Here is a 27296-nt window from a genome sequence, read left to right as displayed (position 1 = left end):
ATGGCCGCCCTACAAAAAGCAATCTTTAGATTCAGTGCAACCCCAATCAAAAGTCTAATGCCACTCTTCTCAGAAATAGGAAAAAGAATCTTAAAATACATATGGAGACACAGAAGAACACAGATATCCCAAAAAAATCTTGAACAACACTAATACTACTTACTGGGGCTATTGCCATACCTGATTTCATGTTATACTGCAGAGCCATAGTAATAGAAACAGTATGGGATGGACACAGAGCCGGGACTGTGAGTCAGTGAAGTAGAGCAGCAAGAGGTAAGTCTGCGGAGCTACAGCCACAGGGTTTTGTTTTTGTTTGTGGCAAGGATGACAAAGACACATATTGCGGCAAAGACAGCGTTTTGAACAAATGGTGCTTAAGAAAACGGGATATCCACATGTACGAAAGGGAAAATAAATCCTGGTTGCTTTTTGTTCACGTGTAGAAATGAATGAGGCAAGGATACTACCTAAAAGTCCCACTGGGCTAATTAAGGAAATAACAGATATGCAGACACGCCTGCGATTTCTTTACCTTTTAGGGAGGTGAATTCTGTTACCACCCAAAGACGTTTCCACTGAAATCATTGCCAGCAATGCCTCCTGACAGGAGTTTGAAGCCACTGCAAAGAGCCTTACCGCCTCTCTCCCTTTTCCTCCGTAGGTAGCTCTTCCTTTGCCAGCAAACCTACCACACCAACTGGACTAGGCGGAGGGTTTCCACCTCTCAGCTCACCGCAGAAAGCATCCCCCCAGCCGATGGGTGGAGGGTGGCAGCAGCCCGCGGGCTATAATTGGCAGCAGGCGCAGCCTAAGCCGCCATCCGGTATGCCTCACTCCTCCCCGCAGAACCGACCCAATTACAACGTGAGCTTCTCAGCTATGCCTACCGGACAGAGCGAACGTGGGAAAGGATCTTCTAATTTGGGTGAGGATGATGAGATGAAACTGGTGTCGGGTGACCTGCCTGTGCTGTCACACTGCCGGGGATGTCATGTCTGAAGGAGACCACAACCAATCCTGTTGTTTATGAGACTGTCTTAAGAGCTGAAGAGATATCCACACCCCCAGTACTGTGTGTGGAGCGCCTGGGTCTACCATGACCCCATGTAGGTGTCATGTGACTGTGGCTCACTCGCTCTTTCCTTCTCCATGCTGGAGTAGGAAGGAAGGCGTTTGCCATAGGTTTTTGAACCTAGCATAGCACTTGCTGTATTTTAAATCTTTATACATGTTGATTGGGTGGATATATGGAACAGAGAACTATATCGTTTGGAAGAAAGAAAGTGTTCTTAGGAGAAAAGGATTGGAACCTGTTAAAATCACATTAGGTTTTCTTCTTGGGTTGCTATGAGAAAGATGGTTGGCGGATTCCTGAGTTTGAGGGCACCTGTGATGGTGCCGCTGCTTAGGACTGGAAGATATCCTAGACTGAATTAAAAACAAAACATATTTTTAAAGATTTATTGTATCTTATATGTACGGATATTCAATTATGTGTGTGTATGTATGCCAAGTATATGCCTGTTGTCCAAGGAAGTCAGAAAGGGCTTCAGATTCCATGGAACTGGAGTTATAGGTGGTTATGGGCCACATTGTAAGTGCTGGGAATCGAACCCAGGACCTCTGCAATGGCAGCAAATGCACTTTAACTGCTGAGCTGTCTCCCTAGCCCCACTAGATGAGATTCTTGCTGTTGAGGTAAAATAGTATCTATTACAATTGAGTTTGTCAGATAGTGTCAGTGCACTTGGCATCTCAGTTAATTTGATGAGTCCCTTTGAGGAACATGGATAAAGGTGACCGTCTTTCTTCACAGTGGTTAACATGTATTGAGAGCGTACTACACGCAGGGGTATCCCAGGCACTTCCATGTATATCTTCAAAACCAATCCTCTGTTACAGACGCGGAACTGTGAGGTAGATCTCTAAAGTAATTTCTCAGTTTCTTGAAACTTGTGAGAGCCAGGACTTGCCTCCCAGTCCTTTGGCACCGCTGTCATGTCCAGCTGCCCATAACCCCAGTGCTGCTCAGCACTGCTGTGATGGAAATGCATGGGCTGGGAGTGTATGACGTCATGTTTATCCATTAGATAGCAGGGAGATCCTCTGGGCAATTCTGTTGAGCCGCGTGGCATCCCCTTCATTTTTGTTTTGAGTAGATAGAGAATAAGTGTCTCCTAGGAGCATTTAGTTTTGGTGTGCACACAGGTGAATGTGGCTTCTTTAGAATATAGATGGCAGAACATTCCGAACCGGGAACAAAAATACCTTGGGTTGATTATTACCGACCACGTGGGCTGTTGTGGTTTTGTTCAGTTTTGTTTTCAAATGAACACTGAGATAACCAGGCATGCTTTTAGCTCTTTCTCATGACAGCACTGTATTGTTAACACCATCCTCATTCTCTAGATTAAGAAACTGAGGTATAGTTTCTCAATACCTGCAGTGCCCCTTTGGTCATAGCTGGGTTTCAGAGACGTAGCATTGTTTCCAGGAAAGACCGAGAGAGGTTTAGTTCCCAACCCGACTTGCAGGGGAAGGGCACTATGACCCAGAGAACCCATCAGCTGGGTAGAGACAGGGAAGTGATAGCAGGGAGGATTTCCAGGACTTGAATCTATGCTCTTGTCTAATCTCCGGCACCAGTTTGTTGTAATTGTGATAGAATCATGAGTATCTTTGTCTGCAAGGTTACACTGGAGATGAAATAGGCGTTAGTGATCCAGACTCCAGTCCTGTGCTTTCTATGGACTGGAGTCACATGTGTGATTCTGGACAGGCTCGTTTGGTTCCCTAGCCTTCCGTTTTCCTCATTTGCTACACAGAGCCTTTAGTGTTCTGCACGAGGCAGGTGTGAAGAGGATGGAAAAGTATGAAAAGCTACTTTGAAGCCCTGTACGCCCGTGAAGTGAGGGTCTGACCTGTTTAAGAATGAAAGTTGTGATGCTTTCCACACATTGTGTTACAGAAGGGAAACAAAAGGCTGCTGACTTTGAAGACCTGCTTTCTAGTCAAGGGTTCAATGCCCACAAAGACAAGAAGGGGCCTCGGACAATAGCTGAGATGAGAAAGGAGGAAATGGCTAAGGAAATGGATCCTGAGAAATTAAAGGTGAGTTGAGCCCCTCGGTTATCCTGTAGGACAAAGATGTGCGACGAAGTCATGTCTGTCCAATCACCTCTGTATTTGTTGCCTTTATGTTGGTCACTAGGGACTAAATACTTGAAAGATACAACTTGTTTTGCCTCATGGAGATTTCAGTTTATGGTGACAGGAAAGGCCTGGCAGTGGGAGCGTGCAGGGTAGCTGTTCACTTGGAAGTGGACAGGAAGGTCGGAGAGAAGTCCTGCAGCAAGAGGGGAACAGGTAGAACCTTTGAAGGCCCACTCCTAGGGAGCTACTTCTGCTCGCTAAGCCCTCTACAGGTTCCACAGCCTCCCAACGACCATCCACTGGTGAACAGGTGTGTAGTAAGGAGGCCGCGTGTCTGTTTCCTGGCCGCCCAGACTCTCAAAATAATCACACAGAAACTATATTATTTAAATCACTGCTTGGCCAGTTACTTACGTGTATTGCTAGCTAGTTCTTACATCTAGAATTAACCCATCTCCATTATTTTATATTTTACCATGAGGCTCATGGCCTACCAGCAAGGTTTCAGCCTGTCTGACTCTGGCTGCGACTCCAAGGCTTCTCCCTGACTCCGCCTCCTTTCTCCCAGTCTTCTGTTTAGTTTTCCCCACCTAGCTCTGTTCTTTTGCCCTATCACAAGCCAAGACAGTTTATTTATTCATTAGCCAATAAAAGCAGCACATAGACAGAAGGACCTCCCACACCTCAGGTGCTCAAAACAAGAGCCTGGGGAGAACAATTTAATTTAAATCTTAACACCCCTAATGGTCCTGCCTCCTAATGCCGTGCACTACTTTGAGCGCTAAAACTCAACATTGACTCCAGGGTGGGATACCGGCCATATCAACTATGGAAGGCGCTTCCTTCTGGCAGTCACTGTATTACAGTAGGTCTCCGAAGCTGTGGTTTGAAGACAGTCCTGATCTTCAATAGCAGAGTAGCTTTGGGAAGGTCTGTGCATGATGCTTAATTGCTCTAATAAACTCATTTTAGTCTGTGGCTTGGTAATACGGATTTCTTACATTTGCCTACCAGATGAACAATGATATTTGACTTTATATAGTTCAGAAGCCTTTAGATTGTAAACATGGGTCATTAGAGTTTGGCAAGAACAATTCACCATTCGTGTTTTCTGCCACCTTGAGACCTTTCTGTTGTTCTTGGTGGACTAAAACCAGGTTTCAGTTCTCTGGTGACCAAGAGAGGAATATTCCTGTGCTCAGGATTTGCCATTCTGGAGACAATCAGGCATGAGATGTGTATAGACTGAGGAAAGGGAGGCCAGTGACGGCGAGGGCCGTGGCCTCTACCACACCCTCCTCCCATTTTTAAGCTAAAGACGTTCTTAAAACAAAAAAAAAAAAAAAACATCTTTTTTTTTTTTTTTTGAGACAGAGTTTCTCTGTGGCTTTGGAGCCTGTCCTGGAACTAGCTCTTGTAGACCAGGCTGGCCTCAAACTCACAGAGATCCGTCTGCCTCTGCCTCCCGAGTGCTGGGATTAAAGGCGTGCGCCACCACCGCCCGGCCAAAACATCTGTTTTTGATTCTAAAGTTCTGGTGAGAATTGGTTTGAGGGAAAGGAGAATGATTTTTGTTGTTGTTGTTGCACTTTAAAATAGAGGTTTGTCACTCAATGACTCCAAGTTCCTTAACTCGTCGATAAGGGAGTTCTTCACAGGTGAGGCTGTAGTGTGGACAGCTGGATACAGATCAACCTGGAGGCAGAAAGTGGTTCTGAAGATTAATGGGGTGGGGTTATTGATGAGTACATAAAGATCAGTGAGTTATGTTGCAGGACATCTGAGCACACTTTGAACCCCAAGATTGTGTTATTTCCTGGAGAAAGCGTGTTTCTAGTAGTGGTGTCACTCAGCCCTAGCACACACCTTTAATCCGAGATCTTTCTGCTTGAATATCGCAAACAGGATTAAATCAATCAACCATAGGTCAAGCAACCAGTTGGCAAGAAGTAAACATGGGATTATTAAGAAAAAAGCCATAGCGAGTAAGAGGGAGTCAGGAGGACGGACAGAGAGACACACAGGAAGTAGACGGGGTGGGGGGGTACACTCAGTTTGAAGAGTCTTGTTTGAGACAGTGTGGGGAAGGTGGGAGGCGCCTGGACTGCCAGGTGAGGAGGAAGGCCAGGTGAGGAGGAAGGTCACCTGAGTGCTTTCTCTGCTTCTCTGAGCTAGCAGGCACCTGGCTTCCAAAGTCTTCACTGATAAAATCAAAAGATTGAGATTTTGTTAAAAATAACAGTTATCAGAATTATCTCAGTTGGAGAGCTTGAATCATTCACGGCAGGACATTCAAAACGCTGAACATCACACAGTGTCTCTAGGTTGAGCCATCTCCCAGGACAGCTACTCACGTTTTTTTCAGAACAACAGACTGCACTGATTTTGCTTCACATGTCTTGGCAAATTTAAATACCAGTTGTGCATAAAAGGATCCTTCGAGACCTTCTTGAATGCAGTGAAGGACCTGTTGTTTTGCTTGCTTCTCTTGGTGTCTACTTCCATTACCATTGTTCATTAGGCAAACGGAGACAATTTTCTGTAAGAGAAAGGCATATTGCCTGTAAAGCCATGCTTGATTGCTTAGTTGGCATGGGATTTTGATTGCTGAGGAAGGTAGCCATCAGTAACCACAGCTGAACCAGTTGTCCACCAACACCGCCCACTGAAGCTTGGCACGTGTCAAATGCTGATGCCAACTCGTGATTCCTTCTGTTTTAGTTACTCTTCAATTGCTGTGAACAGACACCGTGACCAAGGCAACTTATATAAGAGAGCATGTATTGGGCCTCACAGTTCCAGAGGGCTTTCTAGAATCCATGATCATCGTGGCAGCAAGCCCAACAGCAGGCAGGCATGGCTCTGGACCAGTAGCTGAAAGCTTACTTCTGATCCACAAGTGTGAAATAGGGAATGAAAGAGTTAACTGGGAATGGCATAGGCTCCATTCAAAAAATTAAGACTCACCCTCCCTCAGTGACTGCCTTTTCTGAACAAGGCCATGCTTCCTAATCTTCCCCAGGCATTTCCACCAACTGGGGATCAAGAGCTCGTATATCTGAGATTATGGGAGCCGTTCTCACTCAAACTACCACACCTGCCTTTCAGTTACTTCTTTTATGACACTGTGAAGGTCGTTCGCATAAGTGACTAAAGGGATCACGTAATAAACCTTTCGATGCCTGTGTTTGGTTCCTGGGCTACAGCGATAAGAAAAAGTACCTTTCCGTAAACAACTCCGTGTGACCGCAGGAAAAGGTGGACATATAAGTTCAATAAGGTGTGACAAATATGGCACACTGACCGTAGGGCAGGTGACATTTTCCCCCCTTGTGGCGGGAGTCAAACCCAGGGTACCACTGAGCTACATCCTCGCACAACATTGGCCTGCATGCCAGGAAGGTTTATTTAGTTGGTGAAACAAAGGAGGTCCGGGTGTGACCTCATGAAGTTCATATGTTAGGGATGTATAATTAGCTGTAGGAAGTCAGAGAGAACGGAGTTCAAACCACAGAGGTGTACTCTGAGGTCCATGAATAGGTTTTGAATAACCGTGTCCACTGGAAGGGTGAGGTGGGAGGTGGGGAGCGTTCCAGCTAGAAGTGGGTGCTTGTTCTACAGAAACAGGGTAGATCTTCAGAGTCCTGGTAGACAGGAAGTATCTGACTGTCTTAACCTTTTTGTATTTCCTGCTTGCAGATCCTGGAGTGGATAGAAGGCAAAGAGCGAAACATCCGAGCCCTGCTCTCTACGATGCACACGGTGCTGTGGGCCGGGGAGACCAAGTGGAAGCCCGTGGGCATGGCCGACCTGGTGACCCCAGAGCAAGTGAAGAAAGTGTACAGGAGGGCTGTGCTGGTGGTGCACCCCGACAAGGTGGGTAGGGCCTGCCCTGTCAGAGACTTGTCCCGGTCCTTGTTTCGGGGTTGAGAAGCATGGGGTAAAACAGCATGCTCACCGTTTGCTGATTGATTAAGACATTTCTTGAACAAAACTTACTATGTGGGTCATTTAAATCGGGTCTCTAAACAGATAGTCATACGTCATGAGGTTGGCGGAAAACAATCCCAGCATCCTTTACGAAGAGCAGGGCGAGGCCTTATTCACTACAGAAACGCAGCACTCGCCAGCGACTTAGTTTTGGGGTTTACAGGTGATATTGAGCTACAGGGCCAAAACAAGACCGAGCACTTCAAGTAAAACTGTGGTTCCTGTGGAGGGCAGTATCACATTTAGCCGGAACCACAGGAGACGCTTTAGGGTACATTTGGAAAACAAAATATTGGTGAGGATCGACAAAATTTTTAAAAATGTCAGTGTGCGTTGCCATTGATGCTTGGGGTTTGAATAAATTCCGAACGCATATAAGGGCTCCACAGGGTCAGAACTTCAGCTCCCTCCGGGCCGAATTCACCTCAGACTGAAGCACCCCACCCTGTGGCCGTGTGAACAGTGGCAGATTTGTGACATGAAGTTGTGGCTGTGGTACCTTTGGGAAGGCATGTTTGAGATCGTGTTCAGTTTCCATCTCTCGGCACGCCTTATGACCAAACACAATTATTAGTGGGAAACAACATTAATGCCTGGACTTGAATCAGTCAAAAGAGAAATCGGAGTCCAGAGAAATTGGCAAACTGCCCTATTATGAGTCTCAAAGACCTTAACTTTATAGAAATTGGAAAAGGGGGGCTTGGACATATAGTCAACTAGAGATAGGGCTTTCATTAACAATGAGATGCATTTTTTGCTGCCCAATAAGCTCCCTGTTTTCTCCTTACTGGTAGGTTTCTTTTAGTCTCTGTGAGTCTCCAGGGCAGTGCTTAGTCATGAATTTCATATAGGTAGGCTGTAAAAAGAAATGTCTTAATGGAAGAACATTTTAATTACAATCCACATTCTCAGTGGATTTAATATAAGTTTAATGTTAATCATCTAATTGTGCTTTCTGTTTCCTTTAGGCTACTGGGCAACCCTATGAACAATATGCAAAGATGATTTTCATGGAGCTAAACGATGCCTGGTCTGAATTTGAAAACCAAGGCCAGAAGCCCTTGTATTAATCTGTGAGCTTTTCTATGCTGGCTGCAGCCCTATGTTAATGCTTAGTGTGTATCACAGTTCTGAGATTTTCACAGATGAACCAAAAATTCCAGTAATGTATTTCCAGTCCTAAACTGTTAAGTTCCTCACGAATTAATTTATCATGGTCAGAAATGTGAAAGTTTGGTTTCTTAAAGCCCATAGCACTGAGAGGAACTCTAGCAAGCTGACCTTGCAGAGTTAGGTTGGTCCTGCTTGCCCTCTGGGAAGCCTCCTCAGCATTTTGCCTGGGGAAATGGGGCAGAGGCCACGCAAGGTGAAGGCATGACATCCATCTCATTGTCTGAGATTAAGATTTATGAGTGGACGTTTTGATAGTTGGATTACGTAATGGTTTTAAGGAATTAATTTAGGAATATTTTTGTCTGCGTTTTGTTTTTAAAAGATGTAATGTGAGCAATGGCTTTACACAGACTCCAAGGATATCAGATATCCAAGTATTTTTCAATGGAAATTCACTAGAGCCCTTACCTCCTTTAGAGTGTGTATTTTGCTCTAGAGTTAACAATGACTGGAGTGGCTAAATGGTGGGATATGATCTTGCAGGTCTAGGCATTACCCCTGACTTTCCCTGGATGAGCTGCAAACCCAAGCCCGGGATAGCTAAAGAAACCAGGAGCCTTGAGATGTCAAAGCTCAACTTCCCGGCACAGATGTTGGGCTGCTGGCTCCCTTTCCCTTAAAAAAAATCCGTGGTTGGCTAAAGGAAAACCTCCAACACTCCCACCACCGCCACAACTCCCAACCTGTTCGAAAGCCCCTTCTAATGGCTGCCACCTGGCTTAGTGTTCTTTTTTTTTTTTTGCTTAGTCAAGAAAACCACCTTCATGGGCGACCATTTGTAAGGCGGTTTGGCCCATTCACAGTCGGATGGATCTGGTGTTCTGGGGGTTTGTAAGGAGCTATGGGTAAAGCAGAGAGGACAACCCTGAGTACTAGTAGGGGAAGGGTTCCCTTGGGGAGAGAGCTGCATGTGCCTTCAGATCCAGTCGGATAGCTTGCCAGTTTGGGAGACCAGATTCCCACCCATCCAGTGAATCTGAATCCCCCTCTTCCCTGGATTATATCTGCTGGGTTTGCTGTTGGATGCCTGGGGGGAGGGGCTATGCAAGAATGAAGCTTTCCCAGAGCTACAGCTGGTCATGTTTCAGCCCAGTGTTCAGTGCTTCCCGCTCTGCAGGGTAAGCAGCTCGGACGGCTGGGACTTCACTAGGTCTCCTGGTGAGCACATGTGCAGATCTGTCTATCCATACATGCATATGTATATGTATACTGTGCACATGCATAGTCACAGAGCAGGCGGTCCAAAGACGTTCGTTCTCATCTTAAAAAAAGGTCACACTCACTGTTGTGAAAAGCTTTCCAAAAGTTGTTTTTCAAAGACAATCATTTTGTTTGTTTGTTTCTGTTTTAATATTCTTGTGACAAACGGAACCAGAAAGGCAGCATGTCGGAAATACTTTTGTTCTATATAGATCTCTCTACTCTCTCCTCTTTTTTTTAAATTGTAAAAGTTCTTCTTTTTATTTTACCTTTTACTGATAATGTGAAATTCTCAAAAATATGCTCTCTTATAAATATACAGCTGTAAACTGTTCAAAGTAACCATAACAACCTAGGTGTTATTTATTAACGTATTATACAATGATGTCTTACCCAGTATGTGCTTGTCCTATTTAAGATTGGGATGTGAGACATGTTGCTATGACCCGTTTTGGTTTTGTTTTTTTGAGCTTTCTGTTATTTTTTCCTTCATTCACATTTGTAGATATCGTGTGAACTACAGTATATAATGACAATAATTAAGAGGATATTATGTGGCTGTCATGTACATTTTGAGACAATAGAACTATATTAGCTTTGTATTATGTTTGCATAGCTCATTAATGTTCATGGTTCCAATACCACTAAATGTTATGCAATTAGCAATGAGAAAGAACCCCTCCTTAAGCCTGGGGGTTTCCCACCTCTCTTTCCCAGATGCATTATGAGTCTGGACGCCTGTCTGTCTCAGAACTTTTAACACGTGCAGACCGGTAGGCTCTGCATGCCTTTTAAATACCTGGTTGTGACAGCTTGTTGTTGGTCGGACCCACTGTCTCATCCATATTTATTGTAATATATTTTCGTTTTGTAAATACGTTAAACACAAAATGTCATTGTTCTAAAATATTTGTAATGTATATTAAAAAGGATAAAAAATACTTGTGGAAATATATGTTGTTTTTGTACTTGTGGGGATATAAGGGGCTAGGAACAGGGTTCTCAACCTTCCCAACTTTTTTTTTTTTGGTTTAAGTATTTAGTCAGAATTTTTATTTCTTTTTTTTCATGGTTTATTTTTTTATATTTAAAAATTTCCATCTCCTCTCCTCCTCCTTCCCCTTCCCTCCCCTCCCCTCCACCCATACCCCCCTCCCTCCCTCTCCAGGCCAAGGAGCCATCAGGGTTCCCTACTCTATGTTAAGACCAAGGTCCTCCCAACTCCCCCCCAGGTCCAGGAAGGTGATCAACCAAGCTGAGAAAGCTCCCACAGAGCCCGTCCATGCAGAAGAATCAAAGCCCAGCACCATTGTCCTTGGCTTCTCAGTCAGCCCCCACCGTCGGCCACATTCAGAGTCCGGTTTGGTCGCATGTTCTATCAGTCCCATTCCAACTGGGGTTGGTGATCTCCCGTTAGTTCTGTCCCACCATCTCCATGGGTGAACGCACCCCTCACGGTCCTGACTTTTTTTTCTCATGTTCTCCCTCCTTCTGCTCCTCATCAGGACCTTGGGAGCTCAGTCCATCCGGTGCTCCAATGTGGGGATCAGTCACCTTCCCAACTTTTAATACAGTTCCTCTTGTTGTGGTGACCCCCCAACCATAAAATTATTTTTGTTGCTACTGCATAACTGTAATTTTGCTACCATTATGAATCATTATGCACATGTTTTTGGAGATAAAGGTTTGCCAAAGGGACTGTACCCCATAGGTTGAGAACCGCTGGGCTAGAGAGATGACTCAGTGGTTAGAGGTGCATCTTACTCTTCTCATGCACGGGACCTGACTTGGCTTTTCAGCCCTCCCTGCCTGTACCTCCAGCTGTGGAGGGCTCTCATGCCCTCTTTTGGTCTCCACAGGCACTTTTGCTGATGTGCCCATACCACCTCCCCCATACGCCTGATTAAAAATAAATCTTTTTTAAAAAAATGAAACAAACAAATGAGATAAGGAGTGCAGCGACAAACTTGAGAGACACCGTCTGACCCGATTTGCTTGTAAGCAACAATAAGGGTAAAGAATGAGAAAAGTGCAGAATACATTTCCATCAAAATGTAACCTGACAAGATTCTACAGTTACACTTCCATCTCCCGGTATCATTCATTCCCTGAGACAAAATGATGACAGACAGACAGACAGACAGACACACACACACACACACACACACACACACACACACACACACGCGCGCGCGCGCGCGCACACACACACACACACAGGCCATGCCTAATGATACTGTGTTGCAAAAAGGAATCAACATAGAAATCCCATTCTCATCACCAGACTTATGAATGCATTTTCAGCTGTGTGTGTGTGTGTGTGTGTGTGTGTGTGTGTGTGTGTGTGTTGAGTCATAGAGACTGACCTATAGTTTGGGACTTTACCATAGGACAGAAACATTTGTAGACACGCTGTACCAGAGAACTCGAGCCACTACTGTGTCTGTGCGTCTAGACTCAGAGGCTCAAGTCAATACCAGTGCCACTGGTAAGACCCCACCTGTAAGAAATTGCGAAAGTTGAATTCCAGAGCAAGTTTTCATAGCACAGGTCAGTTCCCATACTGGAAGCACCAGACCAGAAAATGTAGATCAAATCAAGAGGTTTTCATTATCCTAAAAATCAGTTTGTAGCACAGTGCTATGTGTAGGTTTGAAACTAAAAGAATAGCTTTGAATCCTGATTTTTTTCTTGCTTAATATCTGTTCTATTGACAAATACTTTATACTCTCTGAGTCCTGATTTTATCATTTGTAAAATAGATTCTTCACAGCTCCTCTGTGAAAGATTAGGGACCGTGTGTGTAAATTGTTATCACATGAATACTGACCAATAACTATTGCTATTATTTATGACAGATAGATAAGACAGGGTAGCACTGATAGTATTGAAGCACTTCTTCCTGTCTTCTTGGGGTGGGGGTTGGGTGTGATCTGGATGTGGAAAATGGCAGATGCTAGTAGGTTCTGTAGATGGGATAGTTGTGGGCAAGGAAGACAAATCTGTTTATTGATTTCTGTTATTGTTATAGCATGCTTCCGTTTAACTGATGCACTGACCTTAGAGCCTGCTGTAGGCACATATGATAATTTGTGGTGATCTTGTGGGTATGGTCATGTAAGAGTTGAGGTTTGAGAATGGTATTTTCTATGAGATAGGGAGAAGCTATACTATTCATAGTAAACTTACTAATATTTGCTATGTCAGGGCTCAAAAAACGACTACAAACTGAATACCTCGGAAGACAAATTTCTCTGATTTCCCATCTTCCTTTCCTAGGCAGATAATAGAGATTAGAACTCACTTTTACCTAGGCAGGTCATAGAACTCATGCCCTTTCTTTAAAGCCAGACATAAAACTGTAGATGGAAGTTTCTGTCCTGCCTGGTTCCACAACCATTCAGTCCCAAATAAACACACAGCAGATTATATTAATTATAAACTACTTGACCTATTGCTCAGGCTTATTACTAACTAGCTCTTACAGCTTAAATTAACCCATAATTCATTCTTTCTTTCTTTCTTTCTTTCTTTCTCCTCCTCCTCTTTTTTCTCTTTCTTCTTACCATTTTCCAGTATTTTCTTTCCAAGCCTTGGGCATTCACACTACACTGTATCTCTGATGTCAGTTTCTCTCGAATCATGGGATTAGATGTAGGCTGACATAGAAGTCTCTGGCAAACCCCTCTATGTGGCCTTTCAGGGACAAACTGGATGGTTGAGGATGGGAGGAGAATATATCCTAATCATTTAAAGTGGGAAAATATCCTAGCTCCTCACTAAAGTGGCTCAGTGGTTATAATGGAGGAATTAAAAACAGGTTCGACTGAGCAATTTCCTGAGTGCTTTCACAGGTGCCACAATGCCTCCTTGTCACCAGCTGTATTGTCCATGACGCTGGCAGATGCCTGACACTGCAGAGTACCGGATCCTATGTACACTGTTTATCCTATACACACAGTGGCACAATGACTTCACTTGTAATGGTTATATTATGATTAACAGTATAAATTAGAAAGGGTTATATTGTAATATGTTATCCAAATGTGTTTCTCAAAAAATGTGTTTGTGTTTTTGGCTTTCTAACCTTATCTAAGGAGCTGTTCGGCACAGTTCCTATTCTTTATGAACCCCTTTCTGTAGAGGTTTTCGACTAGATGGTTTCTAAAGATGAAGATTCCGATGATGAAGGTTAAGAAAAAAGTGGCTCTGGGGGAATGAAAATTGGCCTTAATTACTTGCAAATCCGCGTTGCAAAATAATAGCTCTTTATTTAAGGATTCAGGAGAACTTCGGACCGAAAGAGTCTGTATGGTACTTGTAGCTACAAATAAACAAGAATGAAGGAGATAGACGGACACACTAGTTTATACAAAATGTTAAAGCATCTAGAATATCCTGAGGCAGCATCTGGATCCGAAGTCACGACTGTGAGGGAGGTTTGGTCCTCAGATTGAGGGGCAGGACTGGGACGTCTCAGGATTTCTAGAATCCCTGGAGTTAGTTAAAATTAAGAGGTTATTCTGATGTAGTGAAAGTGCTAAGGGCGCTGAGACTATGATCCGAGTTCTGAGCCGGGACTTGACGACTACGTGAAGGACGTTTGAATGGCAGGAATTAGGACCAGTAGAGTCTGGGCTCTGAGTGGCGAAGGCGCGAACAATCCAACGGAGGCGGGGTTCTGCAAGACGGAGCAGGATCGGCGCCTTAGGAGCGGGGCTCTGAGAACTGGGGGCGGAGTCGTAGGTCCGGGCGGGGCTCTGAGAACTGGGGGCAGAGTTGTAGGTTCGGGCGGGGCTCTGAGAGCTGGGGGAGGAGTTATAGATCCGCGAAGCGTGGGGAGACGACGCGGGAGGTTCTCCGTGGGCCGGACCACCACAGGAGGTACTGAGTGCCTGTAGGGCAGGATCCGGTCCAACTGGGCGTGAGGTTATGAGTGGCAGAATTCAAACCCAGTAGGAATCAGGTTTTGCATGGTGGGGCGGGCTCTGTCCTCTGGGGGCGGGAATTTGCGATCTGAGGGTGGAGCCTCAAAAATCAGGGGGCGGGACCTATTTGGAGGGGTGGTCTCTAGCCTCGTGGGCGGGGCTACGCGGAATCAGGTTCTGCAATATTGGGCGGGCTCTGTCCTTTCGGGGCGGGAATTTGCGAACTGAGAGTGGAGCCCTAAAATCAGGGGGCGGGACCTATTTGGAGGGGGCGGGCTCTATCCTATGGGCGGGGCTACGCGGCCAGGGGGATGGGAGCCTAAAGCAATAGGAGGCGGGTCCTGTAGGAAGGGGCGGGGCCTGATTGTCTGGGGCGGGGATAATGTCATCAGGGGCGGACCCTGTGGGGCAGGGCGGGCTCGGGATTCGCACGCAAGCCCTCGCAAGTCTGGGTGAGGGAGGCTTTTGGAGGAAGCCGGAAGCAGCGACGGCCTCAGCTCCAGAGACATGGCGGGCGTTAAAGGTACACCGCGACCCCCGCCCGCGGCTGGTGGTTGGGGTCGCTCCGGCTCCCAGCTGTGCGGCGAGCAGCGTGCTCAGCGCACGGGCTCTTGCAGACCCCGGCCTCCCGGGTGCGCTGCAGCGGTGTTTCGGGGACCCTATATACGGTCGCGCCCACTCCCGCCAGACCCCTGGCGGGGTCCTCCTCTGTGGGATGTGCCTTCCCCCGTCGCCTCCTAGGCTTGTCAGTTCCCCGCGGGTCACACCAGGGTCCCACAGCCTGCTCCTCCGCAGTTTCCTGTGGCTTACAGAGGAGCCTTTGTCTCCAGGCTGGGTGTTGGAAACTTGGTCCTGTTGTTCCTTACGATTTTCTAGATGGGCAGAATTAATTCCTGGCGTTTGGCAGTGAAAAGTAACCAGAAATTCTCTATTCGTCGCAGCCTTGGGGCTGTGATTAGGTGGGATTTTAACAAGACTTTCGTACTTTCTTGAGTGTTTTCTTTAACTCGACTGTGAACAGACAGAGGGTGTGCTGTTTTGTGTTTTTGAATGGTGATAAAAGGGCGTGCCCAGATTACCATCCCGATGGACGAAGAGCGATGGGGATCCAAGTGGGGACGTAGTTATTGGAAGGCTTCTTGCTATTTGGGTTTCTGATCATCTGCACGGAGTAGACTAACTCGGCTCTGTGTTGGACTTCCTTTCTTTGAAAAGTGTCCACTAAGACCTTCCCACTTACCAACATGTGCACAGATGAATACAGTGTATACGCATGTGTGAGCTTTGGGTGCACTACGAATGTATCTTTGTGAGAAGCTATCTTAGTAAACGTGGTTTACTTGGGCAGTGTCCACTATATAATATATCCATATGAAGGCAGTGCCGAAAACAGGAAAAATGGTGTCTCACCGCTATAGTGTTTGGTCATGGCCAGAAAGTACAAAACAGTAGGCAGTTTGTGTGTGTGCGTGCGCTAGAGATCAAGTAGTGAAAAGGAACACAGGCTATGGAGTGGACAAGAACTAAGCAAAGTAAAAAATTTTGCAGGTAATTCAACTGTTATTGAAAGATTATATTGGAGACTTAGGATAAAAGATAAGTGAGAATTTTTTACTGAGCTGACAACTGCAGCTAATTATATTGCTGGGTAAGTAAATGAGGTGTGCTCAGAGACAGTTGGGAGCATAGAGATAATATGTTGGGGTGAATCATGTCCCTCTAAAGATATGTTCAAGTTGTAACTCCCTAATGTCAAATAAGGGTGTGTCCTTATTTGCAAACAACAGATGTTCCCAACCCAAGGTAGTACTGCTTTGCATGATGTCCTTCAGATAAGAGAGAAATTTGTATGCGAAGACTCACAGGGAAAGCACCACATGAGGATGGAAGCTGAGGGCTACAAGGTAGTGGTCCTCAACCTTCCTGATGCTGCGACCCTTTAATATAGTTCCCCATGTTGTAATGACCTTCAATCATAAAATTATTTTCGTTGCTACTTCATAAGTGTAATTTTGCTAGTGTTATGAATTTTAATTTAAACATCTGCTTTCTGATGATCTTAGGTGACCCCGTGAAAGGGGTCTTTTGGCTTTCCAAAGGGGTCATGACCCACAGGTTGAGAACTACTGGCACTTTCTGCCATGCCTTAAGACCTGAGTTTGATCCCTGGGACCCACATGGTGAAGGGAGAGAACCAACTCTTACAAGTTGACCTCTGACCTTCACACATGTGCATGCACAATGGCACACTCCCGTAACTCGATAAACCTAAATAAATAATTTTTAAAATTAAAACAAAAGCAATAATAGAAATTGGGGTGGTGTCACTGCAAGCCAAACAGTAGTATGGACTCCAGCGGCGCTGGGCGTTAGTTAGGAAGGAAGCTTGTTCCCTCAGCCTAGAGAAGGAGAATGGCCCGGCCAACACCTTGGCTCCAGGACTAGGAGAATTATCCGTCACCCCGTTTGTGGTACTCCACTGTGAAGCTCCTCCGTGGGGGAAGGTGCTAGAAGAAGGATGTATAGGGCTCCGTAAGGGGTGGGTTGAGACCGGAATATATTCCAACTGGACAGCACAACATATGGCAGAGGTCATGAAAGAGCGCATCTTCTTTTCTTGTCCTCAGGAACTTGGCGGTGATGGGGGAGGGGCTGTGTGAGGATTGACGCTGGAGAAGTTAGGGGTCAGATTGTAGTGAGCCTCTAGTGATAAGACAACTTGCAGCCTGTGACCAGAATGCAAAGGGTGACACGTGGGCACCTGGTCATCTGGGTGGAGGATAATAGGAAGAGGTTCAGCTGGCAGCAGCGGGAGGGCATAGGGGCTGCCCTGACGCAGTAGCAAAGCGTTCAAGAGAAGACGGTAGTGTTGACTGAGGGCTGGAGAGCACAGCTGTGGTTTCAGCCCTCGAAGACTGGTCTTCAGGAGAAGAAGCAGCATGCTTTTGGAAGGGTGGAGATGGGGTAGGCGTGGGAGGTCATTTTACATGTTGGATTTGAGGTCCTTGTTAGCTTTGGCTCTGTGGGCACAGTAGTCCAGATTAGAAGTGGAGTTCTTAGGATCTGCTCTGGACCGGAGCCTTGGATATAGCTGGGCCCTATAACCTTGTTCTGAGAGCTTTGAGTTGAACTTAACTTTTCGGCAGTCAAGTGTAAAATGAAAAGGGGTGGACTTGAGTTGTTGGTTAGCTCCAGCGGAAATGAAGAAACTGGCAAGACGGCGCCGCAGGTAAAGGTGCTTGCTGTGCAAGCTGAGTGATCTCAGTTCAATCCCAGCAACCCATGGGAAGGGGGAAGGAGAGCACTGACTTCACAGGTTGTCTTTACATGTGCTGTGTGGCACATATATTCCCCTCCACATGCACACATCATTCTCACACATGATTTAAAAAGAGAGGGAATAGGCAGAGAATGCAATTCCTGAACACACACGCGCATAATTCCTGAACACGCGTGCGCGCGCGCGCGCGCGCGCACACACACACACACACACACACACACACACACGGGGCTTAAAGGCATTGAGCAGAAATACGGTTGTGCACTTTGAGATGGTTTGGGAACAGAAAGAAGAAGTAGGTCCGTGGTTCACACGCTCTAGGTTCCCGGAAGAGAGAACATTGCATGCGGTCTGTCGCAGAGGGCAAGGCTGCACAGAAAAGGCCAGGCAACGTTTAAACTCACAGGCATTTGTCTATGAACAATACCATATTAATAGAAAAGATAGAAACTAAGATAGAAATCCTTCCTCATCCCCTGATGTCTGTATTCATCCGGGTTTCCTGGAAAGTATAATGGTATCTTTCTATTAAACAGTCTCTCAAAATCTCTTAATAAAAGAAGGCAATAAAAAAATCTTCATTAGTCAGTGACTTATTAGGGATTTTTAAGAAGGATAATTGGATGATTCCGTGTCTTGTGTTTTTGATTTGTTATTTTATCAAATAGCATAGCTAGGTGAGTGGAGACCTGCCATAGCCAGCGTCGCTTGAGTCCCCTTTGTCAAGCAGTGTGTATAGATGACCTAATTTAATTTCCATAAACCCAAATGAAGTAGTGCCACCATTTCCATTTTACAGGTAAGAAACTAGGTGCAGAGAGTTCCAGCGCCTAAGGTCATGCAACCAGCTGGTTGCATAATTGATGTCTGAATGACCCATTTGGTGTCTGAGAGTTAACCTGAGGGCAGTCACATAGAAAAATGGAAAGGTCTGGATGCTCTGATGTGAGTATCCAGTGCTTGTGGGGATTTCTATAATGGCTATTAGCTGGGGATTGTCTCCTCTGAAGCTGTGTTGTGAGCTCCCCATGGGTGGTGACAAGCCTGACTGTCCTCCGCTGGCAAATGTAGAGAGAACCCGTGCGGCAGGTAGGGGCAGGTTGCTGGAATGGCCAGAGACCTTTCACCTTTGGTTTTAAAGGGGTGGACGCAGGCAGTTGTTGTTCTCACTTTGGGCTATTGTACCAAAGCACCCACAAACTGGGTAGTTTAAGTGGCTTAATCCTGAGCATTGGGGGACAGGAAGTCCAAGATCCAGGAGCAGACAGAGTCAAACAGGGAACTGTAGTTTCTTTCTCTTGTGACAAGGATGCTGATCTCATCTAAACGGAGTGACTTTCTAAATGTATGGCTGTGCATGTCTGTTATCCCAGCTCCTGAGCTGTGGAGGCAGGAGGATCTCCAGTCGGAAGCCGGTTTGGACTGCATTGTTTTAAAGAAAGCAAACCCAAAGGCTTCACTGAATTCTTAAAACCATCTCACCAGGAGTTATGATTTCAAATATGTAAATTTAGAAAGTACACAGACCTTCAGTCACATGGTAGTACTCATTGGATAGTCAGATGTAACATCAATTAATGACGTAAGTACATTGCTACATTTCTTAAATTTGCTTAAAAGCTCTCCTTAAATTTCATTTTAAAAATGTCTGTGGGTAACCTCAATGAAAAAAAATGTCTGTGGGTGACACCTGTGGGGTGAGAAAGAGTTGGTTTTCTTCCAGAGTGTGGGTCCTGGAGATTGAACTCAGGCTGTCGGGCTTGGCTGCAGGCGCCTTTATCTCTTGAGCCATCCCTGTCAGCCTCCATGCTTCTTTTGAAGAGATAATGTGTTATTGGGATATATTCAGATACCACAAACTCAGCCTTTTTTAATGTAAAGTTCTATTGACTTTATCATACTCACAAGGTTGTGCTGCCACCACTGCCATCTATTCCCATGACATTTGCCACCTTTTAAACAAAACGCTGTACCTATTAGTGGCTTCTGGACCCATCGCCTGTAATTAACCATGGTAGACCCTTTAACATCTACCTGTGTTTTCCACAGCTCTCGTGGCACTGTCCTTCAGCGGGGCTATTGGACTGACTTTTCTTATGCTGGGATGTGCCTTGGAGGACTATGGGTAAGTTGTTTGGAAAAAGAATTACTCTTTGTGTGTGTGTGTGTGTGTGTGTGTGTGTGTGTGTGGTGTGTGTGTGTGTGTGTGTGTGTGTAGTTATTTGTGGAGGTGTGGAGGTGATATGTCTTCCAGTCTCTACAGGTTTTTTTTTTTTTTGTTTTTTTTTTGTTTTTTTTTTTTTTTTTTTTTTGAGACAGGGTCTCTAAGTGAACCTGGAACTTGCTCATTTGGCTAGACCGGCCAGCAAGCTATGCAGATCCTCCTGTCTCTACACCACCATCCCGCCCCCCCCCCCCTTTGGGGGCTGGGTTTACTGGTGCACACCACTGCATCAGGCTTTTTACATAAATACTAGGGCTTGAACTCTGGTCTTCATGCTTGCAGAGCAAGCACTTTGCATACTGAGCTGTTTCCTCAGCTCTTGAAGAGTCTTTGTTACTGTTCCTAGCAAAGTCTGATCAGTGTGGCCCCTGCTGTAAAGCACAAATTGGTGAAGTCCAGATTAGGAATTCAGCGCCTCAGGCACCAGTGTATTTATGTGGAGAAAAGCTCTTTTTTTTTTTTTTTTTTTTTTTTTTTTTAAAAAAAAGGATGTATTCATTTAATAAACAGTTGTTAAGCTCTGAGCCTGGAGCATAGGGATGTGAGAATGAGTTCTGCCCTCGGGAGCTTGCGGGTGAAGTGTGGGGGTGGGGGAGACAATTGAGGAAACAAGAGTGTAGAGACAGTAGGAGCAGAGGACAGACCTACACAGTTCTCCTGAGTGGGTGAGCAGGAGTTTCTCTGCATCCCAGGCACAGGGAACAGTCAGTAAGTAGCCTTTATCCTACAGCCCACTCAGGGAGGATTAATTCAGCATGTAGAGCCACCTTGAATGGCCCACGGAGGAGGTTAGAGCTGGGAAAGCCTTCCATGAGGCTAGGACTGTGCTAACTGAGACTGTAGTCCAGGAGGAGCCTAAGGGGCCACTACCAGAGCTGGAGCAGTAGAAATGGAAGGGTTGGACTGTGTAGGTGGCAGGAGTCTTTATTCACTGATGTCGGGGCTCAGGCAAGTTCCTGCCAGCTTGAATGAGTGGTGAGTGGCTTGGATGCCTTGACCTAAAAAAATGTGCTTGCTGGGACCAGTTTTTGTGACCTCTGTCTTAGGTTTTCTATTGCTGGGATAAAACACCATGACCAGAAGCATCTTAGGAAGAAAGGGTTTATTTCAGTTTATAGTTGTAGTTCATCAGGAAGGGAAGTCAGGGCGACACTCTAGGCAGGAGCTGAAGCAGAGGTTGCGAGTATGCAGGTTGCTGACTTGCTCCTCGTGGCTTGCTTTCTTATAATCCCCAGGACCACTTGCTCAGGGTGGCACCACAGGGTGGCGCCACACACAGTGGACTGCGCCTTCCTCATCAATCCTAAACCATGAAAATGCCCCACAGGCAAGACTATAGGCCAGTCTCATGGAGGTGTTTTCTCAAGTGGGGTTCTCTCTTCTCAAGTGACTCCAGCTTGTGTCAAGTTGGAAAAAAAAAAAAAAAAAAAAAAAAAAAACAACCTAACCAGGAAAACATTACCGATTCAACTCTACCATGGAGTTAGAATTGATCACACATATTATTTAAACATGATGTAAGCAGAAACATTTGTTCAGAGTTTTCACGGCTATCACTGTATTCTTGTTGAGGGGTAATGTCGTTCCCTTTCCTGCTTGGGAAGCCAAAGCCCAGCATAGTGAAAGCCTTGCTGATTGTACAGTGGTAAATGGGAGATGTGGCACTCTGCTCTGACTCTTGGCCCTGGCACTGCCTGTCATTCCATGACTAATTGAATCCTGGTGTTTGGATTCTCTGTAATGTGGCATGTCTCCGTAGGATGAGAGCAGCACACATCACTGCTGCCACAAAGAGACTCATCTAATGGCTTTGTGACAGTAACTTGGGATTTTCATCTGTATGAGAGGTTGGCACACTGGCCCGTGTAGCTGCTGCCCACTTCTGTGGGTAAGGCCTTGTTGGGACACCGTCACCACTTTTGCTCCCCAGTGGCAGACTGTAGAGGTGACAGAGACCTGCTATTGCCTGGACACTCGTGTTTTCTATTTGGTCTTTTACAGAAAAGGATTTGCTAGTTTGGGGGCTTCCTGTTTAGTGAATCATTTTATGTTCATGCTAAATTCTACATATGAAAAGGTTGCTTCTACACTAGCCATTCCCTTGCCAGAGGCTTACTCTGCAGGGGGCAGTCTCTTAAGATTGTGCCTCAGAAAACTGTCACAGTATTCCTGGGAGAGTGCAGGTGGCACTTAAGTCCCTGCTCTGTGGCTTGCTCCCCTCTCTGTGTTGGTCCTGCTGTTCCTAGCAGCCCCTTACAGCAGTCCTTTCCGGTGACTTCTGGAATATGTTCTAATCACCTCTGTAGTTTCAAATGAGGAGCCTGCGTTCTTGTTTCCATCCCGAGTCTGCCTGCTGAAGGACACTCCCTTCTTGCTTCCTGGTTATCACTCTGACTTCCTACATCTGTGACTTCACCCCAGGGGTGCTTGCTGTGTGGGTGGATCTGTGTGATTACCGGTTGGTGATGGTGTGTGTTATTGTGCCATGTGTTTATGATAATGACTGGCTGGTATGTTGTTCTTTAATGGGTATCTAACCAAAGGCGACAAGGGTAATAGATTATTTTGAAAGTATTTACAGGGAAAACAATTGGAAATTCAGTGGCTCTGGCTATTCTTAACGGGTGGTTTTGCTCCTTTGTGTGGGATTACACTTGTAATCTACTGTAATAGAAGGTAGGGTTGGGTATATCTAGTGAACAAATGTGCATTTTCATTCCTTCATTACCAAAATCTTTTGTTCCCCCCCCCCACCTATTTAACAAGTGGAGATTGATTAAGACAAATAACATCTCTATTCTAATGAACGCAAAGATACCAAGTGGTGCTGTGCAGAAAGCTAGGAAGGGGCCTTGTAGGCAAGGATCACTGGGGTCACCTCCAGGAAGGCATCTCCCAGCTTAGACTGCACTGTGGGTGAGACCAGAGTGTGCTAGGAGCAGGGAGGAGGCTGCGGTGGCTGCACGCTAAGAGAATGAGGGTGGGCTGGTCCAGATGAATAGAAGAAATGGAAAGCAAAGGATATGAAGCCTGGTTTGTCGGATGCTTTTGTGCCTGTATGCCCTCGAAAGATCTTTACAAACTACTGTATGTAAACCACTGGACTGTGTTCTGTAGGGAAAGTGGCGGTGGCTTTTTAAGATCCTGTCCTTGGAGTTGCTGTTCACAGCCAGCTGTTCAGCTCAGTGATAGAGTTCCTTCCGAGCTTGTCCAGAGTCTTGTGCTCAGTCCCCTGTACGGCAAAAAACTATAGATTTGTAATATAACACTCTATAGTTGTTTCTTAACACAATATAAGCTACATATGTATTAGTGAATAAGTAATATTTTTCTATCTCTGTGCCTGGTAGAAATATTTTCATGTTATAATATTCATAGTTGATTAATGTTTTTACTTAGATATATAAAATATTAAAACAACAGTATGCCTATGAGTTAAGAGTAACAGTTCTTGGGTTTCGTCTTGGTTCCACTGATGACAGCGTTTACTGGCCCCTGTTCGTCTTGATTTTCTACGTCATCTCGCCCATCCCCTACTTCATTGCCAAGCGGGTCACATATGACTCCGATGCGACCAGCAGTGCCTGTCGGGAGCTGGCGTATTTCTTCACGACTGGGATTGTTGTTTCTGCTTTTGGATTTCCTGTTATTCTTGCTCGCGTGGCTGTGGTGAGTTCTGTTTTCTATTGTTTTACTCACCAGTCAGGGTTTGTTTCAAAGGCCTGTGTCTGAGACCTCAAGTTTGTTACCATTGCTTCGACTCTCCGTGAAGCCAGCTGTAGTTTGAGTTTATCTCTCCTACTTGAGATTCATCAGTGTCTCGATCAAATTTTCAAAATGCTTTCTTTGTTTCTCTTACTATGTTTAGTCAAATCATGTGATTTCTTGCTTTTTCCACATTAGGTCATTCTTTTCAATCATTCTTAGATTCCTGCCTCTTATACCGCAGGGCGATCCATAGAGACAATAGAAACGCTGCTAAGACAATCAGAAAATGAAGATCATATCAAATTGGAACCAGGAACTTATTCTCAGTACTCTGGGACATACTGAGGAATCTCTAGTGACTGACATCACCACAACCATTGTAGGCTTTTTTTTTTTATTCTTTTGGCATGTAAAACAAACACTGTGGGTATAATTTATTCAGTTCTTGATGGTTTCCATTTCTCCTACTCTTTATTTTTATTCTGCCAACCACATTGGCTATCAAACAGTACAGATATATACAAATCTAGTTTATGCATTCAGCATTAAATACCATTTATGAAATGCCAGGATTAAGAAGTCCATACTGTCGGCTCTCCTAGAACACAACGATGTCCTGATGAGGACGTATGCTAAAGGATGCTACATATAGGGAGGGAAACTGATAATGCTGTAGGAGTACCTGGAAGAGAGAAATGCTAGTCGCTGCTTGATATGGGCCTCTAGAGCCAAATAGGGTTTTGGTTAAAGTAGAGAAGGCTGTCAGAATGGCCCCCAAGTGTGAAAATGCAGCGTGTGGAATAAAGAACAGTGCCATATGATCTAGCCGAGAGGAGGCCCTGAGAGTAAGGCTGGAAATGTCATTGAGGCCGTTGAGCCAGAGCCCCTAATGCTGCCTCAGCCTGAACTTACTCAAGCCACGTGGCCTATGACGCTCTGAACACAAGTTGGCCCTGCTCTTCAGCCAAAGTATTTCTGTTTGCGTTTTCAGCACCGTGCTTGTGTTGGGGGAAGAAACTTTCACTGATGTTTCTGTCTGTTTGAAGCCAAAAGAAAAAAAATGCCCACTAGAGGGTACTCTCGTCCCCAGCTGTGCTTCCATAAACCGACATGCCCAGCTAGAATGCCCCTTTCGTGTGAATGCAGGTCATTGTGTAAAGTGTCCTTGCCTAGGAAAGCAGCAAACACGCGGGACTTTCCAGTTCCCGTTCTCTGTGAAAGAGGCTGAGGCATGCAGAGCATTCGCACCTGATGTTGAAGTTGATCGTCAGTCATCTTGCTTACATGTGTTTTGCTTGAGTCAGTTATTGTCAGCTAAAACCAAGCAAGCAGAGACCTTTCTACAAGGACCATGTTAAGGGTGATACTAGACCTAATTAAAAAGCATCATGGACTCAGTTCACTAATGTCTGAGAAGTTCCCTGTCCTCCACCCATGATGTGACTCAGCCTTGTGTGACGTTTCCGTGGGGGTTTCTGGTGCAGAGAACGAGAGACGTATGAAGAGTCCAATCTGAAGACGACTCACCCTTTCTGTTATATTCCAGATCAAGTGGGGAGCCTGTGGCCTTGTGCTGGCCGGCAACGCTGTCATTTTCCTCACAATTCAAGGCTTTTTCCTCGTCTTCGGAAGAGGCGATGATTTCAGTTGGGAGCAGTGGTAGCACTTTAATCTGATGGAAAGCATCGAGTCTCTTAGCATTTGTACTGTACGTATACGTGTGCACGTTTGGTGTTTTCTTACGGATTTTAATACGCTGAGTTTTTATACCTTTATGTCATGATCATCCTAGGGAAGATGCTGTAAACGGAAGATGAGCTTTATTCATAGCAAACAGATCACTCCATCGACGCCGATTTTTCTTGGGATGTGCTTGGGTAACCAGAGACACGGGGCAGATGTGTTAAAAGCCCAGGTTAACTGGCATTCTCGTATACACTGTAGGCTCATCTCAGAGGCTCACCCACACAGAACATCAACATCTGCCAGAAGCTTGTTGGGGATGAGGGATCTGAAGCCCCCGTTAGACCAGGTGCATTTGATGCGACTCCACCTTGCCATGTGCATGTTGTCCCAGGGGAGTAAGCATATCCAGCTCCCCGTCTTCTCCTTGACACAACCACGTCATCTCTGGGAGTTTCATGCTCATTTGCAAAAAAAAAAAAAAAAATTCTGCCCCTTGTTAAAAACAAGTTCTGACTCTTGGTGTTTCTAAAATGTCTAAACCTATTATATCTGTGATGTTCCTCAAATTTTGGGGGTCCTGGGTAGGGTGTAGTGGCGTGCATGCCTCTAACCCCAGCACTCAGGAGGCAGAAGCAGGCAGGTCTCTGTGAATTTGAGGTCAGCCTGGGCTACAATGTGAATTCCAGGATAGCTAAGGCTACACAGAGAAACCCTGTCTCAAAAAAACTAAACAAACAAAAATAAAAAACAACGAAAAAAATAAAACCAAAACCAAAACCAAGCAACAACAAAAAATTGGGGGAACCTGTTTTTATGAGGGAACAATTAAGTCCTCACATCATTCAAAGGGCAATAACTGTGTGCACAGACTTAAGTTACAAAATAACCCAAAAGCCTCTGCAGGGTGCATGGAGGGAAGCTGTGCTGGAACCCGTTCCTGCTTTAAGTGGAGGAGAGCACAGATAATTCTTTGAAATTTCCTTTTAAATTTTGTGCTTCCCTGTCCCTTTCAGGAGTCTCCTGTCCCCACCCCCTTCACCATTCCCATTTGTGCTTGCTAGCTCTGGCCTCTCCTGGAGGTGTGTGAGAGTCAGGAGCAAGCAGAGGGTGAGGGCTTCTTTGGGTTTATGTTGGTGCACTTTTTGTCCTTTGTGTCGAACTTGATGTCGCCTCCACAGGAAACACGGGGATCCACCTCAAGTTGGTTCTGATAAACTGTTTCTCTAGCCCATCCTTTTTCGTCTGCCACCTATCGGGAGAAGGAAGCGAAAACAGCCACCTCATGAGGATGCCGACAGCGGTCAGCGGTGCTGAATGAAGCATTAGTGTTGGTAGCTGGCGAGTGTCCAGAGCACTGGACCCTTGTGGCTTGTGGTCTGAGGACTCAGCACACCGTCTCCAGGTGATGTGACACTGTGACCAGCAGACAGACAGACAGTGGACAGCGTGCAATGTTACCTTTTGGCCTTGTGCATGATAATTATGTTTTCAATATTTTGCGCACTTAGAGAATTGTTGTCATTTCTAGTATTTACATTAGAAAAATTATTTAGATACTTGATCATTTTAACCAGCATTTTTAATCATGACACTTGCTCTTGTAATAAATTGAACTTTAAACACCGAAGGAGAGTTGAATTTCTTGTCTTTCATCTCTTGGTACCTTGCTTAAAAGATGAGTGAGGATTTCTTGACGTTTTGGAATGGGCACTTTTGAGCAATGATGCTCTTAGAATAGTTGCCGTGATTTCCGCGATGCTGCCTTCAGTGTCCAGTTGGCTGCAGTAACTGCTCTTTCCCTCAGATGGCAGGCAATAGCCGTCAACTTTTCCTTCTTTTTTTCAGAAGGGTCTTGGCTGTTTATGCACATCTCAAGTAACCACGATGGCTTTAATGTAGAAGCTTAAAGCATTGCTTTTCTCCTCCCCTTTCTCTTTTTAAGATGGGGTCT

General features: G+C 45.4%; 2 protein-coding genes across 4 annotated transcripts in view; both read left to right on the top strand.

Annotated features, from left to right (window-relative positions):
• Window positions 1-8216, top strand: part of Dnajc6 (DnaJ heat shock protein family (Hsp40) member C6) — a 97128-nt gene extending 88912 nt beyond the window's left edge. The window contains exons 16-19 of the mRNA XM_038334728.1: window positions 665-928; window positions 2972-3114; window positions 6856-7032; window positions 8115-8216. Coding sequence (XP_038190656.1) covers window positions 665-928; window positions 2972-3114; window positions 6856-7032; window positions 8115-8216 — 686 coding nt within the window. The remainder of the gene's footprint in view (window positions 1-664; window positions 929-2971; window positions 3115-6855; window positions 7033-8114) is intronic.
• A 6634-nt stretch (window positions 8217-14850) lies between these two features.
• Leprot lies at window positions 14851-26968 on the top strand. 3 transcript variants are annotated; one of them, XM_038335148.1, is made up of 5 exons: window positions 14851-14970; window positions 19777-19852; window positions 23434-23620; window positions 25206-25367; window positions 26573-26968. In XM_038335148.1, the coding sequence occupies exons 1-4, from the start codon at window positions 14955-14957 to the stop codon at window positions 25320-25322; spliced, it is 396 nt and encodes a 131-aa protein (XP_038191076.1). In that variant the 5' UTR covers window positions 14851-14954; the 3' UTR covers window positions 25323-25367; window positions 26573-26968. The 3 variants fall into 3 exon arrangements, with proteins under 3 accessions (XP_038191076.1, XP_038191075.1, XP_038191074.1); XM_038335147.1 differs by having other exon boundaries at window positions 26524-26968; XM_038335146.1 differs by having other exon boundaries at window positions 25206-26968.
• The last annotated feature ends 328 nt before the right edge of the window (window positions 26969-27296 follow it).

The sequence above is a fragment of the Arvicola amphibius genome, chromosome 6 (genome assembly GCF_903992535.2).
Source record: "Arvicola amphibius chromosome 6, mArvAmp1.2, whole genome shotgun sequence".
Classification (NCBI taxonomy): Eukaryota; Metazoa; Chordata; class Mammalia; order Rodentia; family Cricetidae; genus Arvicola; species Arvicola amphibius.
Note: the sequence above shows the minus strand (reverse complement) of the source record. Positions and strands in the feature narration are given on the sequence as shown.